This window comes from Urocampus carinirostris, chromosome 19 (genome assembly GCF_059441175.1).
Source record: "Urocampus carinirostris isolate Australia breed hairy pipefish chromosome 19, RoL_Ucar_1.0, whole genome shotgun sequence".
Taxonomy (NCBI): Eukaryota; Metazoa; Chordata; class Actinopteri; order Syngnathiformes; family Syngnathidae; genus Urocampus; species Urocampus carinirostris.
Window position 1 is genome coordinate 5,579,652 of NC_142367.1, and position 20,408 is coordinate 5,600,059.

At 40.8% G+C, this 20,408-nt stretch overlaps 1 protein-coding gene across 1 annotated transcript in view; it reads left to right on the forward strand.

Annotated features, from left to right (window-relative positions):
- crhr1 (corticotropin releasing hormone receptor 1) overlaps positions 1-20,408 on the forward strand; it is a 138,568-nt gene that overhangs the window by 75,705 nt on the left and 42,455 nt on the right. The window contains exons 5-6 of the mRNA XM_088323053.1: positions 10,490-10,575; positions 17,919-18,025. Of these exons, the coding sequence (XP_088179179.1) occupies positions 10,490-10,575; positions 17,919-18,025 (193 nt within the window). The remainder of the gene's footprint in view (positions 1-10,489; positions 10,576-17,918; positions 18,026-20,408) is intronic.

Below are 20,408 nucleotides of genomic sequence, written 5' to 3' on the forward strand. Positions count from 1 at the left end.
GCCACAAACATCACCATCAACCACCAAGAGATTTAACCTGTCACCAAATTTAAATATCTTGTATATCCTGTATGTCATATTAGGGCCCGGTCACACAGCCGTTTGCGTCTGTATCGCGGCTGAATCACGGCCAGAAATTTCTGCCCGTGAAGCAGACGCTGTTGCCCGCGGTGGAAAATGCGCAAAATTGGCCAACCCACTGTTCATCCGTGGTATGACCGCGAAACAGACGCCGGCGGCTGCTCCGCTTCCTCATCGCGTCAGTTCCACGTCCTTTCCGCGTGTGGACCACGGGTTTAAAAGCTGCCGTGCCGGGCTGTAGAAATCATAACCGCTCAAGACACAGTCCCGTGAAGATCAAGATTTCAAGCTATGGCACCGAAGAAGAAGCCAATATGTTATTATTGTAATAGTTTTTCATTTTTATTTTATTATCTCGTTATGAAATGAAAAGAAATGTCAAAAAATAAAAATGGATTAAGACGAGGTCACTACGGTGACGGGGATCCATGTTCACCCCTTGACGTCTCGAGCACAACTGACGTGTGCTCGGCCAATCGCGCTGAATATACGCGGAGAAAGACGTTTGACCGTCACACGCGTTACACACACTAATTCACGTGATTCAGCCGCGATACAAACGTGCTATGACCGTGCTCCACCCGCGATTACCTGCTAAAATTCCGCGTCCTACCCGCGTGTAACCGCGCCCTGGCCGCGGCCGTAGCACGTCGTTCCGCGTCTGTACCACGTGTGCCGCTCGCGGTTACCCGTGGTCTAAAGTTTTGAGCAGCGCAAAACTTTTTCGCGCGGCTAACCGCGTGTGAATTTCTTGCCGCGTGTAAAGCACGGCTGTATCTCGTCTGTATCGCGATTTCAACGCGGGCAACAGCGCCTGCTTCATGGGCAGAAATTTCTGGTCGTGATTCAGCCGCGATACAGACGCAAACGGCTGTGTGACCGGGCCCTTAGAAAAGGGTCTGAACCAGAAATCATGGGCAGGATAGCTCAAACCATAGCCACACTCGCCAAACTTAAACCCATCTGTAAGGACAAGAACATAGCAGTGAAATTTAAAGACCAGACTTATGTAACCGCTGGTTACTTCCATCTTCCTCTACGCTTGCGAGACATGGACTCACACAACAAAGCTGGAAAGGTAAATCCAGGCCATGGAGATGCGGTTCTACAGGAAAATTCTAGGCATCAGAGGGCACATTAGACCCTACAAAGAAAGAACACTTGTCAACAGTGAACTGGCGAAACAAAACTGCAGTGCTATGGTCACGTCACAAGATCATCAGGACAGGCCAAGATCATTCTCCAGGAAACAGGCCAAAGGGGCAGAAGGAGAGGAAGACCAAGAAATAACTGGGCCAAAGACATCAAGGAACCTACTGGTGTTTACTTTGTCGCGACCCCAAAACAGGCCAGGAACTGTCAGCAATGGAGAAAACTGTCGAGATTTTCATCCTCGGTGGTGCCACGACGACCCAGGCGGCTAAGGGATCTGTGAACTGTGAACTAGAAAAAAGAACCAACAGATGGCATATTCTAGGAATAAGAGCAGTTTAACCTGTGTCCAGAAAAAACTCCAAAATGATTCGTAACACATAATACAGCCAAAATTTTAAATGCATTGTAATCCAAGGAAACATCTTTACCGAGTACTCTTATCATATTTCATGTTGTAGCCTAATAAACAACCAAATTTTGACAGCGTAGTTAAAATGACAGCTTTGTTCATAAGGAGATGGGCAACATACAGTAACGAATAGTCCGTGTATGACAACAACTTGTGTTAACTATCCTCCTTAATAGGGTTTATGACCGCAATGAGATTGCCAAAGGCAATGTATACAGTAGAGGACAACCTTGACGTGTTGACCTCTGCAATGGTAAATAGTGTTGTTAGTTTTAATTGAAGCTTGAGGGCCTTATATAGATTAGTTCAACATTATTTCAACAACGAAAGATACCTCCTCTCCTCTCCATCAATCGCTGTCTCTGACATTAGTGCCTCCCAAGGGTCAGTATTCTTTGGATTATATAAAATGGTAAACAAACAATTAAAGGAATAGAATAGAATAGAATAAAATAGAATATACCTTTATTGTCATTGTTACAAAATGGGTTGGACATATTGTGACAACGAAATTGGACGTGGCACTCCAGGTTCACATGTTACTGAGAGAATGAAAAAAACTGAGAAAGATAAAATATAATTTACACAATATTTACACAAGAAAGTGTGGGCATGTAGAGGCTGAAGATACTTACATTGGGCGTTTACATACATTTTGGGATTGTATTAGTGCAATATGCGGTAGTGCAAAATAGGCAACATTGTGCAAAGTAAATATAGGCATGAATACATTTTTACATCTGTATGAGGTAGTGTGTTTGCAAGATTTTCAGTTTTTTGTGCAGTGTGTGTTAAGGGTGGTGATGGCTCTGGGGAAGAAACTGTCTCTGAGTCTGTTTTGTTTTGTGTGACCGGTAGCGACTGGGCAGAGAGCAACCAATGATTCTCTGGGCTGTGTTGATGACCTTCTGAAGTGTTTTCCTGTCTGCTACTGTGCACCCAGCATGCCACACCGTAATGCAGTATGTCAGAATGCTCTCCACTTTGGCTCTGTAGAAGGACACCAGCAGCTGCTGTTTCAGATGATTTTTCCTGAGCACTATCAGAGAACGGAATCGGTGCTGGGCCTTCCCTACCACCGCTCTGGTGTTTGCAGACTAGAAGAGGTCATCGGAGATGTGCACACCCAGGAATTTGAACGAGTGGACTCTCTCTACACAGTCTGTGTTTATGAGTGGTGCTGGGTTCCTGCCTATCCTCCTGAAGTCCAGTATAAGTTATTTTGTTTTGTGGTGTTCAGTTTGAGGTGGTTTTTCAAACACCACGTTGTCAGTGCCTCCACCTCATCCCTGTACACCGCCTCTTCCCCTTTAGAGATGAGGCCGACCATGGTAGTATCGTCGGCGTACTTAACAATTGTGTTTGTGAGGTGGGTCGGTGAGCAGTCGGAGGTGTAGAGGGTGAAAAAGCAGGGGGCTCAGTAGCCAGTACACGTGTCTACCTCAGTGTTTAACCTTTATTGATCCAAGCCACAGTTTCTCAATATAAATTTGGAGGAACTCCATCCCTCAAATATGTTTAAAAATAATTTACCCGCACCAATTTAGTTTTTTTTTGTATTCGTGAATGACCATGTTGCCTAAATTGATAGCATTATGTTTTTCTTATGATTTGTGGTCACCGTGGCTCAGCAAGTAATGCAGGTAAATATTTTGGTTCACAATCTTGATTGAATTATGTTTTTAACCTATTTTTCAGGTTTTTCTATGTTTTATCTTATTTTTTGTGGAAAATGAAAATAAAAATCTGCCAGTCGAACAAAAAATGGTTTCCTATGTCCTAACTGTTTCTGTTTTTTTAATTGAATTGAACTGAATTGACTTAACAACATAGTGAACCTAGTTTGCAATGAGATTAGACATGGCAGTCTAGGATGAACTTGTAACAAAGCGAAACATAAAAGAATGTCAGAATGAATTGTTAAAAATAAAAGGTAGTTGTTGTTATAATAATAGTGCAATGAAAAGTGGTGCAAAAAAAATTAACAACAACAGAAATTACCAACTGGCAATATATATATTTTCACAGTTCTGCTTGCTTGTTTAAGGTGGTGATAGCTCAGGGGAAGAAACGGCCTTTGAACTTTTTAGTCCTTGTTTCAAAAGACCCTGGTTGCGCCTACCAGCGGGCACCAGGTGAACTAGGTTGTGGCTTGGGTAAGAGTGAGAGTCTTTTAAAATATTGATTGCTATGCTGCGGTATCACAAGCCAGCAATGTCCTCCAGACAGAGAACAGCCAATGATTTCATGGGCCGCTTTGATTACTCTCCATATTTTTTTAATAAAATGAGAAAGTAATATTCCAATCAGCAAATTATGAGCATAATTTTTACAAAAACAAAATAAGTTATAAGTACATTTGGCTGTACTACCTCATGGCTGACAATTAGAATTATATTTGTCATTGTATTGTCATTGATAATAACATAGTGAACATTTTCAACAAAGTGATCCGAAATGGCACTCCAGTATAAACACGTGTAAAGCACTTAAAAGAGAAAAATCAGATACAAAAAATGTCAGGATGAATAAGCAAAAATTGTTACTGTAGATTCTAGACTACAAGCCGCTAGATTTTGCTACATTTTAATATAGTCTGGCCTTTTCTTTGTTTTTCAATGTTATCCATCAAAAACAGTGCACTTCTCTTTCCATATCATTGGCATCAATGCCAGGCTGCTGAGGCTTACTTTAATCAATGAGGGACAATAACAAGCAGATACAATTTGGTCAAATCACCTTCTACAACAGCACAAAAAGACACATCTGTGTTGCAATCTGGCATTATTCTACACAGTATGCTTGTCCCTGTGCTGTCATAATAAAAATATAGGGCTAATATTTTGCGTTCTCTTTCCACACAATTGTAATACGTACTTGTCTTGGGTATCGCCATTATGAACGGTCACATGATCCGGAAACAACACTGAGGGAACTGAAAACTCCACTGCTAAAACAGTGTCAGGTGTGCGGGGGCAGGGCACCATTGGCAATCTGGATCCAAAGGCATCAATGCCAATTTCCGGGGTTGGGCTTCAAATGTAAGAAATAATGTAAAATAGTTCATTTTTATGGCTGTTTTAGCCTGGTTATCTGCTGCCATATAAAATAAGGCAATTTCCTGCGTTGCACTAGACACGGTTTCACTGCAAAATAGTGTGCCCTGGCACTCTGGTCGAAAACCAATGGTCTACCTGTTATAAATTCCGTCAAGTTTTTCAGTTGGATACCCTCTGGGAAGACGCTGGTCTTTGCCTTGGTGCACACCCACCCACCGCTCTCAAACAGGGAGAAGCGGAATTAATCGATTGATTGCTCCACGTGACACAAAGAATTGGCATGCTCCTTTTGTACTGGCAAAGATGTTGGCACTGGCCTTACAAGATGACGGAGCACACAAGTGAAGCGGCTTATTGCGCTCCAGCTAGTTTTCTAATTCTTACCATTTTCTTATGCAATAAACGCTGCCTGTTAAACTGCGGTGAGCCATCTTGATCGATTTGGCCTTCATGTCTGCGTTCAATACTATCATCCCGAAGATCCTGATGGAGAAATTCCCACCTGATGTTCTCCTCCTCCATCTGCCACTGGATTACGGATTTTCTTGCTAAACTCCCACAGGCTGCGAAATTCTCTTCCACCCTAACGCCGAGCACCGGATCTCCCAATGATGTTTGCTGAGCCCTCTCCTATTCACCCTGTATATCTCGTACTGTTTACAAACCTATCCTATGAACACGGTTGTGAAGTTTGCCGATGGCACCACCTTGGTTTTGACTCGTCTCTAATAGGGATGAGGCGGCACACACTATATTGTAAGAAGTTGGAGACGCTTATGACATGGTGTTTGAAAAACAGACTTATATTGAACACCACAAAATCCAAGGAAGTCATATTTGACTTAAGGAGGTTAAGCACAGACCCAGCTGCTTTTATCATCAATAGAGACTGAAGGGTGGGAGTCCATTCCTTTAAAATCCTGTGCATGCACATCTCTGATGACCTCTCCTGGAACGGCCGTGCAGCGACTCCACTTTCTGAGGCTTCTAATGAGGAACACCTTTAAACAAAAGCTGCTGGTTTTCTTCTACCCACAGTGGAGAGCGTGGTGTTACATGCTGGGTGCACAGCTGTGAATAGGAAAAACATACAGAGAGACCTGATTATGGCCATATTACCCTAAAAACGCTCTATGTAGGGAAGCTAAGCAGGGTTGGGCCTGGTTAGCACATGCGTGGGAAACCATCTGGGAACACTAGGTTCTGTATATTGGTCACATTGGTGCACGCTCTGCTGCTACAGCACTGACAGTAACCTCCCGCTTCAGTCGGTGAAAACAAATTTTTCCTGTGGACCAAATCTCATCCCATTAGCTGCACTGCTTATCCTCAGTAGGGTCGCGGGGGTGCTGGTGCCCATCCCAGCAATCATCAGAAATGCATGTCTTTGGAATGTGGGAGGAAACCGGAGTGCCCGGAGGAAACCCACGCAAGCACGGGGGAGAACATACAAACTCCACACAGGAAGTCCGGTAGCTGGATTTGAACCCACACAGGAGGTTCCCAAGACCTTAGAACTGTGCCTGCACACGCGCTAACCACTGCGCCGCCGTGCTGCCCCTGTGGACCAAATAAATAAATTAAATTAAAGAAAAGTCCAGAAGATCATCGGCTCCTCTCTGCCGTGTCTTTCAGATGTCTTAGTAATACTGTAGCAGAGCTGTCAACATTATAAGGGACTCTTCTCGCCCTGGCCACCACCTATTTAACCTGTTACCCTCTGGTAGGCGCTAAAGGTCTCTAAAACATGGACAAAAAGCATTAGGAATTTTTTTGTTGCTGCTAATGTTATTGCACTACTTTTTCATTTCGCTACTGTTACGATACACTATTCTTTCTGTGCACTATTATTAGGACTCGGGCCAGTCTCTTAGCATTATGTTGTAAATAAATGTCTGTCTTTTAACCTGATAGTCTTTTTTTTCCCTCTAAAGTCTTTATTACGTGTTTAGCCTGGAGTGCCATGTCTAATGTTTCACCTCGTTGATATTAATGACATGCATTCTAATTTTCGGAATGATTAGCCTTGCAGAGCTCCCTCAAACCCAATTTGCCGTTCACGGGCAGCACCCACAACGCAAATCCACTCACACACCTGACACATATGTTGCTAGGTTGCGTTTATGTGCCCGCAGTCTGACATTCATGGTGTGAACACTAGATTTCACACACGGAAAGGTCATACGCACACAGATTAATGGTGTCATTTTCAGCAATGTTACATTTGTTGCAACATTTCTGCTTTGTTTTCTGGCTGTGTCAGTTTAAATTTAACCCAATGGGGTCAGACATGGACCAATCCATTAGTTTGATCTATTTAATCCAACCCTGTGTTTTTTCGTATATAATGACTATATACAGTACACTTTGGTTGCATTCTTAAAAGGTCCCGCCATAGTCAAAACCGTGAATACTCTTGTATACATTGAAACAAAAAAACAAGCTCAGTTTACATACTCAAGTATATATTTAACAAATAAAAGTACTGTTTGAAAAAAAAAAACTAGTCGTGTGAAATTGTATGTTTGAAATAATCTATCTGCTTTATCACTCTACAGTATTGATTAAGGACACTTTATTACAATGATATTTTGTCGCCATCATGTGGATGACAAAAATTTGGTGTGATAAGAACATTCTTAACAACAAATAACTGTATTGAACGTTATAAGTGTTTTTTTTAACAAATAACTTCTGAACTGTCAAATGAATGAACTTTCAGAGCCCACACAGATGGAGGACACAGACGCGTAAAGTTTTCACACAAGCGTTATTTTACGGGAATGGGGCAGTCAGGCGCGTGAACACAAACGCCAGGGATTCGGCGATCGCTAGGCAGAAGAAGTGAGACAGAGGCAGATAAGATCGAAACCGGACAGGACAGATGGGATTGATACAGGACACACGGGTAGATACCGGACGAGATAGAGGGGACAGATACTGGATACTGGGGCAAGATACCGGACAGGATGAGACAAGCAGGAACAATACCGGATACCGAAGACTAGAGTAAGATACCGGACAGGACGAGACAGACGGAATCAATATTGGATACTGGATACTGGAGTAAGATACCGGACAGGACGAGACAGACGGAATCGATATTGGATACTGGAGACTGGAGTAAGATACCGGACAGGAGGAGACAGACGGGATAGATACCGGATACATGAGACTGGAGCAAGATACCAGACAAGACGAGAAAGGCGGGATCGATAATGGATACTGGAGACTGGAGTAAGATACCGGACAGGAGGAGACAGACGGGATCAATACCGGATACAGGAGATGGGAGCAAGATACCAAACAGGACAAGACAGGCGGGACCGATATTGGGTACTGGAGACTGGCGCAAGATACCGGGCAGGAGGAGACAGACGAGATCGATATCAGATACTGGAGAATGAAGCAAGATACCGGACAGGACGAGACAGACGGGGTCGATACCGGACACTGGAGCAAGATACCGGACAGGACGAGACAGGCGGATACTGGATACACGAGCAGGAAACCGGACAGAGTCAAAACACAAGTCTTGCAAGTGCAGAGGTTCGTTGACGGACTAACAAGGAATGAATGAATAAATCAAAGCGGCGCTGCCACGAGCGGCTGCCTTTTCCAGCAGCTGCCCTATTGTTTTATTGTCTGCTCCTATCTTCAGTGTTTTTTCTTCCCGTTTTGACAACTACACTATGGATTACTTCTATCCTATGGACATGGGTTTTAACGCACAAGAAATGCACAAGGAATTTCAACTCCTTGCCCTGAAGAATTCTCATGCCGGCGTGATGAAGGGGCTTATCGTGGAGGAAAAGCCGGAGCTAGCGAAGCGGCTAGCGGCGTTATAAGTCTTCGGTACCATCCGTAATCATGGTAAATGCGAACTCACGACCAAATAAGATCATCGAGTGCTGGTGGAAAACATCGAAGCGCACAGGGAGCGCAGTTGCTGTGTTTTGCGGAAACGTGGATCACGTTTAGCATTCCGGACGCTAACGTGTAGCCACCCGGAGCTACCCGGAGCAATCCGGCTTCAACGCCGCTAAACAGAGACACGAAAGCCGGGGGGAATCGGAGAGGAGGCGGACTTGCTAACACGAGGTGGTGTATCCCTGGATTTTCACAAAGGAAAGTTTTCCATCTGCCGCATGGATGTCGAATTTTTGGACTGGCGTGACGTCATCCACTTCGCTACAAGCACCCCTAGGGCATCATGTTCATCTGTTAATAAACAACAGGGTAGACTGCTGGAAGTGTGAATTTCCCTACAGGGATGAATAAAGTATCTATCTATCTATCTATCTATCTATGAATGAGAGCACTGAGTTTAAATAGGAGGGAAGCCAATCAGGCAACGAGCCGCAGTTGGCGCCAAACGGGTGGGGCCATGTGAGGGCAATGGGCAACCGTGACATGAACTGGTTAAACATAACGTCATTGACGTAAAGGCAGACACAGGTATAAAAGGGGCAGGGAGACTGTTTAGCCACTCACAATGTTTTTTGGGACAAATTGACAAATCTATTTTTGATAAAAGGATGTACTGTAAATTCCAGACTACTTGCTACTACTTTTTTTGCTTCATTTGAACACTGCGGCTTTAAATACGGTAAGTTGCAGCATATTACCTTTTTTTAATGGCGTCAAGCATTAAACAATTTTGATAATTTTGGCGCTGGGTCATCAAATTCCTCAAGTGTTTACGGCACTAAGGAAAACGGCATGCTGCTCTTTTTCACAACGCATGCACTCTAAATACAAAACACCACGGTGATCTCGGAAAACATTTATGACGTCCTTCTAGAGAAGAAATTGATTGTGCCATCCTTAATAGAATAATACATAACAGGAGCAAAGCGGAAAGTTTGACAGTACTTTATTCAATATTTACAACGTAGCCCACTCACAATATTTCAACTTTTCACCCACAAATCTAGTTATCAATTTATGTATTCAAATTTAACAGCAGTGATACTTATCCCTCAAAAGGGCTACTGTTCTCTTTCTGTATCATCAGTCATTGTCAGGTCGCTGGAGTTTTCTTTATTTTCGAGGAATGACAACAGGCAAATGCAATGTGGTCTTTTACCCCTTTAACCACCAATGACAACAACACAAAGACATGAGTGTCTGTGTTGCAATCTGGCATTATTCGCCACACTATGGTTGCTCTGGCGCCGTCGTCCAGTAAAATACAAATATACATGCTGCGCTGAGCGGGTTTTCCAAAGAGAGAAAGAAACAAAGAACAATGATGAGTGGATAAATATTTTTTTTAATTGGCGAGTGAGAAGCCCGTCCCGACCTGAAAATATATATTATATATATGTTTTAGGCCCAACTTGAACCAAATTTCGAATGCCAGGTGTGCGTCAGGCATTCTAAATGTAAGAAATGGGTGTAAATTAGTTCATTTTTATGGGGAAAGCCTGCTTAAAATCCGGGGCAGCTTGTATGAAGACAGAAATTATTTTTCTTCTCAAATTCGATCATGCGGCTTATAATCAGGTACACTCTGTAGTTTAGAACTTCCTGTATTTTGGGGGTTGTTTTACTTTGTAACCATTTTTTAAAACAAATTGAGTGTTTTCTTTTCTTTGGACCCACTTTTAGTGATGCTTTTTTAATAACCTGGGAGATTGGGTCACATTTCCAAGGAAATGGATAGGTCCAAATTTGATCCAAATTGGGTCTTTTTGGCCCAAATGTTTTTACAGTGCATACTAGCTGCTGGTCTCAGTGTTGTAGCAGATGTGCCTTAACCAAAATATATGTTTGTGTCCAGACAACGTCTACAGGAAGTGCCTGTATAATGGGACCTGGGCCCCCAAAGGGAATTATTCCATGTGCAAGGCCATCCTGCACCAGGAGGTGAGCAAGCCTTTCACCAACAGTTGACTTTTGTATGGTCTGCAGTAGGGTTGCAACAATTAATCGATTATTAAAAGCGTTGAAAACTAATTAGGTCACAGATTCATTGTATCATGTGATTTATGAGCCACTAAGTACATTAATTCAATGCAAATAAGATTGCACACTATCCCATTAAGACGCTAAAAGTTGTAGTACCACTTTGGTTTGGCAGAGGGTGTCAAAACCGTTTTTATGAAAAAGAAAAAAAATATATATTTTTTTTACATGCAACATTGCATCATTACAAAGAAAATTGACATGAACGTTTTAACGTTGTAGTGTTTGACTGTTTCATCATGAAAAGTTAACAATTTTTAAGGGAACGGAAAGTGCTGCAGAAGTACAGAGGATAAAAAACAGTAAATAAGTAAATAAAATAAATAAAGTAAAAAGAAAAATAACAATGATGACATGTTACACTTTTCACAATAGGCAGATTTATTAACATATTACATGTCATGTTCATATTGGGAATGTTGTCATATTTTAGGATTTAACAAAAAAAAAAACATTTGTTGACAAAACCTTTGAAGGGTGTTTACATTTCTTATATACTTTTTGTGGATGGAGAAAATTTGTTGGAAATCAAATAAAATGTAATGCTCTATCTTTTTGGTTTTGTATAAGTCCACATATAATATGATCTTTGGATAAGTTAGTAGGGCAGTGGTATCAAACATATTTGCAGGTGTATAACATGTATCCATCCATCTATTTTTGGGGGCGCTGGAGCCCAACCCAGCAATCTTTGGACAGTAGGGATGGGACACCCTGAACTGGTTTAGCTGTTTCGTTTTCTGCTCCCCTCCGAGTTGTTTATGTCACATGTTTTCGGATGTCACCATTTAAAATAGCTACTATCATTTAGTATTTACTAATGCGCCAAAAGAAAAGTAAGCATATGTCTATTTGGCCAATTGTCTGACTTGAGACTGTGAATTATGTGCAAACCTTATGAGTAAACCCCACTTCACATTGTTTTGCCCTCAACTTTTGTTGTAAAGAAAATATTTTAAGTTCAGTTGCCAATGTTTACATGACAAGTTGTCCCTGGTTGGAAAAGTGAGATTTCATTTTTTTAACTCACTTTATATGGTTTACAGCGGACTGTTATTTCATTATGTTGTTTACTGTTTGATTTAATTGTAGGATAAATCTGTTGCTTGTGATGTGCAATAAATATTACAAGGTTCTATAACACAACTACCTTTCTGTTCTTTATTCAACTGACTCGAATACCGCTCAGAAATTTCAAATTTTTTGGCGGACATCAACTACTATTTAAAATAACGGAAATAGTTACTTTCTTTGGTAACTAAGTAATTTTACTAATGATTAATTCGGTTACTAACTCAATTACTTTTTGGAAGAAGTAGTGAGTAACTATACCCAAAGTAACATGCCCAACACTGTCGATATGATAAGTATTAATGTAATATGATCTTTGGATAAGGTCGTAGGAAAAAGTATAAGGCTTGCTCTGTCCAAAGCTTGAATATTTGAATAAAGAAAGGAAATTAAAACTGAGTTTTTTTTAAAAATCAAGATTCATTCATTATTTGGTTACTCCCAACACTGTCTGTGGTTGTCTGACAACCAATTGGGGTGTATTCCGCCTAGTATCCAAAGAAAGTCGTGTTCCAGAAAACAGCTATGATTGGTAGAGTTTTTCATAAAGTCAAATAAACACAAAAACAGGTCGTGATTGTAATATTTCACAATGGAAATTGGGACCCGCGGGAGCAGATTATGGGATCTGGGCAGGTGCGTTGGTGCACACCATCGTAGGAATTGGGAGGACTTCTGTGGGGATTTTAATCTCTTAAGCCTCACGCAGACACCAGAAGATTACGTAAATCCTCGAAACAGGCCCATCGGTCACCCGTCCGACACAAAAAAACACTCCAATAAACGTCAATCATATACAGTAATCCCTTGGCTTATCGCGGTTAATGGGGACCAAAAGTGAAAATCCGCGAAGATAACTTATCTCGAGATGACTTTCTTACCGACTGATAGTATACGACTGTTACAAAATAGCACCTAAAAATCTACAAATAAAAACAAAACAGAGAATTGCAGTTGAATGACTGGTCTTTATTGTTATTATACAAAGTACAATGAAACTGGAGGGCTTCTTCATTCAGTGCAAGAAAGCGATTTAGAGAGTGGTTGGCTACCTGCTCGCTAGGGAGGACTTTATTCTGATTACCCAAGCCCAAAACATGATTTTCATTGTTTTTGTTTAATTGTAATAAAACTTTGAAAAACTGCTCTCTTCAGCTTTTGTTTCTTCGTCCAAATACTCAGTCAGAATCTTGAAATTAAACACAAGCCAGGACACAGATTGTTTACGCCAGCAGTAGTAAAAAATTAGTGGCTTACAGTTCAGAATTTACAGTAGTCCAAATTCTTCTTTATCGAAATTATACACACAGCTACTTCAAAAATTTAATACAGTTACTTGTTATATGTTGAGAAAATGTAACGAGTAACAAAATCTGAATACCATAATATTGCAGCAAGGGGACTTGATTACTTTCATTTACTTTTGGATTGCTTCAATACCAAATATGGTAATAAAATACAAAATAAAAATGACATATAATAAATAACTAAATTGATAAATGAGCAATGTAACAATGTAACCTTGAAAAAGAATTCGAGGAAACCAAGGTCGGGTATTTGCTTGCGGCCTTACAAAAAAGACCACATAGTGTAATATATAAAGCAAAATATACTGTATACAGTAAAACTTTATCTTTCACGTGGCAGACAAGATATGCTCTTTTTTAACTCACATTAACAACACATTAATAGAGTGATCGTATCGTGGAATTTGAACAACAATTAACTGCAAAATATAAAAAGAAAATACCGTATTTTCCGCACTATAAGGCGCACCGTGTTATAAGGCGCACCTTCAATGAATGATATATTTTTAAACTTTTTCCATACATCAGGCGCACCGCATTATAAGGCGCTATAATTGCATGTTGGTTTAAGATCAGGTTATTGTGCAATTTTGTAATTGTAATCCCCTTGCAGTCCTTCGATACATTTTTGGGATTAAGGGCTATATAAATAAATGTGACTTGACTTGGCTACAGTAGAGGATGTAGTTACGTTTTGCAACCATTAGATGGTGCCACGCTAAAGGGAATGTCAACAAAACAGTCAGATAGGTCAGTCAAACTTTATTAATAGATAACAAACAAGTTTTCCACAATCTTCATTCACGCCCAAAATGAATAAACAGCTGTTTTATTTTTTTCTCTGAGGTAAAGCATTTTTGTGACACATCTTTGACATCTTTGAACAACAGCAAGGCATAACATTTTACTTTTCCTCCATTTAGTCAACACGCAAAAAAAACGTCTGATACTCATCTCATCTCATCTCATTAGCCGTACCGCTTATCCTCAGTAGGGTCGCGGGGGGCTGGAGCCCATCCCAGCAATCATCGGGCAGTGGGCAGGGGACACCCTGAACTGGTTGCCAGCCAATCGCAGGGCACACAGGGACAGACAACTCATTCGCTCATTCACACCTAGGGACAATTTGGACCGGCCAATTCACCTGAAATGCATGTCTTTGGAATGTGGGAGGAAACCGGAGTGCCCGGAGGAAACCCACGCAAGCACGGGGAGAACATACAAACTCCGCACAGAAAGTCTGGAGCTGGATTTGAACCCACGACAGGTTCCCATGACATGAACTGTGCCGCACAAGCGCTAACCACTGCGCCGCCGTGCTGCCCTACTGTTATGGTAAATTAAACGTTAGTGCAATCACAATATAGTCACACTTGTAATGTGCAAAAACAACAAGTGCAAAACAATACCAATAAAGCAATAACATAATAACTGTAAAATGTAAAACGTAAAAACACACCAAGTAGGACCACCTCTGAATTCTTTACTGTTAAGTTCCCGTGCCAGCGCTGTTGCCTTCATTCGAATAGTTATTGTACTGACACTTCTACTTGCTGCTCTTTGTTCAACAACCCACTGTTCAAGTGTGCCTTCTAACTGTGGCCATCTCGCTTTTATTGCCACGGAAACTTTGTTTAGTCCTTCTTACTTGGCGCAGCTTATCCTCATGCTTCCTCCACTTGTTGCTGCTCTATTTCCGTGTTCTACTGCGTGACTGTTCGCCTTGAGTTTAAACCATGTGTTGTAAGCGTGTCTCTTAATAGGAGCCATTTCAGGGTCTTTATACAAACGCACAAATAAAAGAAAATCGCTGTTTAATATTTCCCAGTTTGCACAGCGCACTTCTTCTTCTACGCGAAAAATTGAGTCGGTGGCTGCTTACCGTAAGTTGCGAGAACTGTCGCGGCTCAATATTGATCCATATATAGGGCGCACCGGATTATAAGGCGCATAGTCAGCTTTTTTAAAAAAAATCAGATTTTACGTGCGCCTTATAGTGCGGAAAATACGGTAATCAATCAAATTTACTAAATCTTTCTGAAAGCATGACTAGCGCACCACACACATAAACAGAACCACGAAACTGCAGGCTCGCACCAGTTCAACAAAATGAGTGCTTTATTGAAAGTGAAATAAGGAAAGTCAAGTCATGTTTGTTTGTGACGCCCTTAATCACAAAGGGTCTCAAAGGGCTGCACAGACCACAGATTATTGCAAACTACAGACTATTATGACTCCATCCCCTGATCTAAAACCTACATGAAGGCAAATAATACACAGATATTGTCAACATAAAATATAGGTTATTCATATACTATAGAATAGAAGTGTGTTTTAAGCTTGGATTTAAAAATTTCCACTGAGGTTGTAGATCCAATCTCAGGGGGAAGAGCAATCCACAGCACCGGGGCCCGAATTGAGAACGCTCTCAAACCTGCGGATCTCTTCTCAGCTCTAGGGATCACTAGTAGCATTTTCAGAGCGAAGGCTCCGGACCGAAACACAGGGGGAAATTAAATCTGAAAGATATAAGGGAGCAAGTCCATGCATGATTTTGTATACTACAAACAGAACCTTAAAATCACATCTTAAGCTAACAGGGAGCCAATGCAGGTTAGCTAAAATCGGGGTAATGTGATCAAACTTTCTTGTCTTGACTTTGGGAGACCGGAGAGTAGTGCATTGCAGTAATCAAGACGGGAGGTGACAAACACGTGAATTATAATCACCGCATCAGACTGAGACAGCATAGGGCGAATTTTAGCAATGTTGCGAAGATGGAAAAAAGTAATATTCTTAACGCGTGTTTGAAAGGACAGATCGGGGTCAAATATGACACCTACATTTTTGACTGAGTCACTCTGGGTGATATTACATTTGTCAATGTTCAGAGCAGTTTTTGAGAACAAGTCACGGCATTTAGATGGAACAATAACAAACATTTCGGTCTTGCTTTTACCTGTGAAACAGTGTGACAAGTGTGGCAATCTGTACAATCAATAAATATGGGTGTTTCTGTGATCCGTGTGCACCTCGTGTTTAAGCCTTATATCTCTCAGTCTCTCGAGTGTTTGTGATTGAATTGAAGATAGACACAATTCATCTATTGGCACATGATGTTCTGTATATGTGGATATACTTTTAAATAAAATAACCATGTTTAACACAAATAAACATTTAATACGTTGAGGATTTGTATCTGTTGTTCTTCATTCTCATCGGAAGCATTCGTGCTGGAGTTTGTGGAAGCAGCTGAGAAAAATGTCTGACTCAGAGATTAGACCGCCGCAACCGAGGTCTTAATTCAACGCCGTGATGCCATCCTGGCCAACAGCCTCGCCGAACAGACCACCACGCTAAAAGCTGACCTCTACAACAAGTTCAACGACAAGTTCGAGGTCTTCAACGTCAAAATAGAAACTACTGACTCACAGACCAGCTAGACTGGTTTCATCGGATCAAGATTTTTTAATTTTTTTTTATTTTATTTTATTTGTTTTTAATTTTCAAAAAACAAACAATCAAAATAAGGGGGAGGTATCAAGTTGGCATATTATGCTAAACATGAATATGCTGATCTAAATTTTACATATATGATTAGTTCTTTTGTGTGATGATGATTATCTTCCTTGCGTGATGATGAGATGTGATTAATGACACTCAAAATTCCTTGTTACAAAAATCTGATTACATGACTAGAACCATGAGAAAAGTGTTTCGGTTGTCAAAGGGCACAGGACCAAGATAAGTTCTGGCTTTTTCCTGTCTACCATTTTTTTTCCTTCTCTTATGTAATTTTTTTTTTTTTTAATCTGTTGATGTTAAACTTATTCTTACCTTGTATGTGATGACCAGTGGGGGGAAAACATATATATGGGAAAAAAAATAATAATAATAAAAAAGAAAAAAAAAAAAAATATATATATATATATATATATATATATATATATATATACATATATACATATATATATATATATATCATCTCATCTCATTAGCTACACCGCTTATCCTCAGTAGGGTCGCGGGGGTGCTGGAGCCCATCCCAGCAATCATCGGGCAGTGGGCAGGGGACACCCTGAACTGGTTGCCAGCCAATCGCAGGGCACACAGGGACAGACAACTCGCTCATTCACACCTAGGGACAATTTGGACCGGCCAATTCACCTGAAATGCATGTTTTTGGAATGTGGGAGGAAACCGGAGTGCCCGGAGGAAACCCACGCAAGCACGGGGAGAACATACAAACTCCGCACAGGAAGTCTGGAGCTGGATTTGAACCCACGCAGGAGGTTCCCAAGACACGAACTGTGCCGCACACGCGCTAACCACTGCTCCATATATATATATATATATATATATATATATATATATATATATATATATATATATATATATATATATATATATACACGGCGGCTCAGTGGTTAGCGCGTGTGCGGCACAGTTCTGAGGTCATGAGATTGAACCTCCTGTGTGGAATTTGCATGTTCTCCCCGTGCTTGCGTGGGTATCCTCCGGGCACTTTCTTCCTACATTCCAAAAACATGCATGTTCGGTTAATTGGCCGGTCCAAATTGTCCCGAGGTGGGAATGAGCGAGTGAGTTGTCTGTCTTTTATATATATATATATATATATATATATATATATATATATATATATATATATATATCCTTATTTTAACGAAATATACCTGTGATTTGACTACGTGTTTTCTTCTGTAACTGTAACGGAATACAATTCCTTTTGTATGGTATCCTAATTATGTAACGCAGTTCAATGTATTCAGTTACTCCACAAGTTTGAGGATGATATTGGAGATAATGTCAGTCATGATGATTTAGACTTTGGGTTTTTCTCCCCAGAAAAAGGGGAAGATGCACTACCAAATGGCGGTGATCATCAACTTCCTGGGTCACGTCATATCCATGCTGGCACTACTGGTCGCCTTCTTTCTGTTCCTCTGTTTGAGGTAAGCAACAGAATCACTCGCAAACCCCCAAGGAAACCGCACATCCCCCCAATTTGGTTGCAGAACGACCAACCACTGCCAAGCAGGACAGGTCTCCTTGCGCCTGGAAGAATACCGATCCAAACACTTCTATGCCAGAACATCGGGGAGGCCAAATGGAAAACGAGGAAGTCGGGGGAGGGCAGGGATTTGACTGTGCACACACACAAATGACACTTGTCGATCCAAATCTGACTTTCAGACTTGTGAGAGTGTGAAAAGCGTGAAGGAGAAAAAGTAAAAACATGGCCGCGCTTATGCACAAGTCGTGTTGGGGCAAATCATCACCCGTGGGAGGGAGGTCTGTGGCTTGTGGAGCTGCTCAACAAAATGGAGCAAAACAGCTCCAAAAAGCCCCAAATCCCAGGACAATATAACATCATTGCAGGCGTCGCAGTGGACTACCGTAAATTCCAGACTATAGAGTGCACTTGATTAAAATCAACACGCGGAAATTAAAGGGAGAAAGTCAACTTTAGTTTTGTCCAAGCCACACCAGATTTTAAGACACATGCTTTAACAGCCATAATATGAACTTACTTCCATTTCTAACATTTGAAAAACAAAATCAGAGGGGAAATGTCTAGCACAGGAAAGTAACACATTGTGCCGCGTTTAAGACACATTTGGGAACTTTGTCCGCAGTGGTCAATCTAAATCAATGAACGTAGCAGTCAATAATTAAATTGGCACTAACTTATACGATGGAATGCGGCAAAAACATTCTCAAAACAAAACTCAATGTACTGCACTAACTAAAATTCAGTAGCCTGTACAATCACAACAGCCTGCACACATGCTGAGAAATACAACTGATCGTAACCCTTTAATTAGCATCCCTTGCACACATGACAAAGTGATAGAGAGGAAACCAAGTATTTCTCTTACTACATTAAAAGAATCATCATACAGAAATGCTTGGAATCTTTCTAACAAATAGTTTCACCTGAATTGATATTTTATTGTGGCAGTAGGGTCTAATTATAGCGTATATTCTTATATCGATCCGAGGAATAAGTGAGTTGATAATCATTGTGTATCCCTCCTCAGTTATTACAGGTAAGATCTTGGGCCTGGGCCCAAAACCCGCACTTACTTTTGCTCAAGTAATTATTTAGATCAAAGACATAGTAACCAAACTATCAGTTTAACTACAAATTACTAAATAAGAATACATTTTCATCCTCTGTATCACCAAAGTAGATGTGCTGCTTCCTCCTTCCACCTCCCTTACGTCAGACATAATTTCTGCTTCTCGCCAATAGCTTACAAGGTTTACAAACTTTCTTTCTTTTTTACAGTTAAATATTTCACTATTCGCAGCTTGTATTCTGCAGAATATGATTTTCTTTTCGGTGCCATTTCATATAGTTTCACTTTCACTTCCTTTCGCTGCACTTTGCCGAAATGCTGTGCCGAACCGTTCACTTCGGCGCCGCAATTGGAAGTGCACACTTGATCCAAAGGACTCGGCCCCAAGTAAACCCCAAGCAGCGTACTTCAGCCAATACGCATACTTCCGCACTCAAGTATGCATGACCGAAGTAAAACCTCTTGTTTACTACGACGCCAAGTTAAAGCTTTCGTTTTAATTTCGTCCATGGTTATCAAATCAAGTTAATCGGTGGGGTTTGGGATTTGAGTTGATGTACTTGTGTCGGGCTGGATTTTTTGGGCCCAATCTTACCTCTATTAGTTAATAACGAATATTGGCACGTATATTTCATTTTTTATGTAGAAGTAGCAATACTCGATCTCCTCTCTACACACCCGTTGCTAAGGGCGGGCCATAAAGGAACCTGTGATTGTAAAGGCTTGTGAATTCTGTTCCGCACTGTACATCAAGTATTGTTTTAAAAATGTTTTTGTAACACTTCTACATATACTGTATTTATCTGTGTATAACACCCACGCATGTATAGTGCGTTTTATTAAAAATCGGTAGAACATTTTGTTTTACTTTTTCTCAGCTCAAACTAAGCATAGTAAGTGACAAAGGTTGTTCAATACGTGCGCCATGATTTAAATCATTTATTGACAACGTAAATTCTGAACATAATACTAAACAAAAATTTACAATGTATTTATTTCTTGTCCTTCAAAGGTCAATTCATCATCAGATACACCAAAGAGTTGTGATTTTTTTTTTGCGTTTATTCATATAGACGACTTTCTGTTTTTTTCCTTTCTCTCACATTCGTCCCTGGTATCATGACTAAAAATAATGTGATAATGAGATAAATCCCAATGCATTAATGAAGGTCTGGTTAAGTTTCAGCACTCTCACCACTGCAACCCGGGTTTGTTTCGGTTGCATGTTTTGCGATTATGGTCAGTGATATTT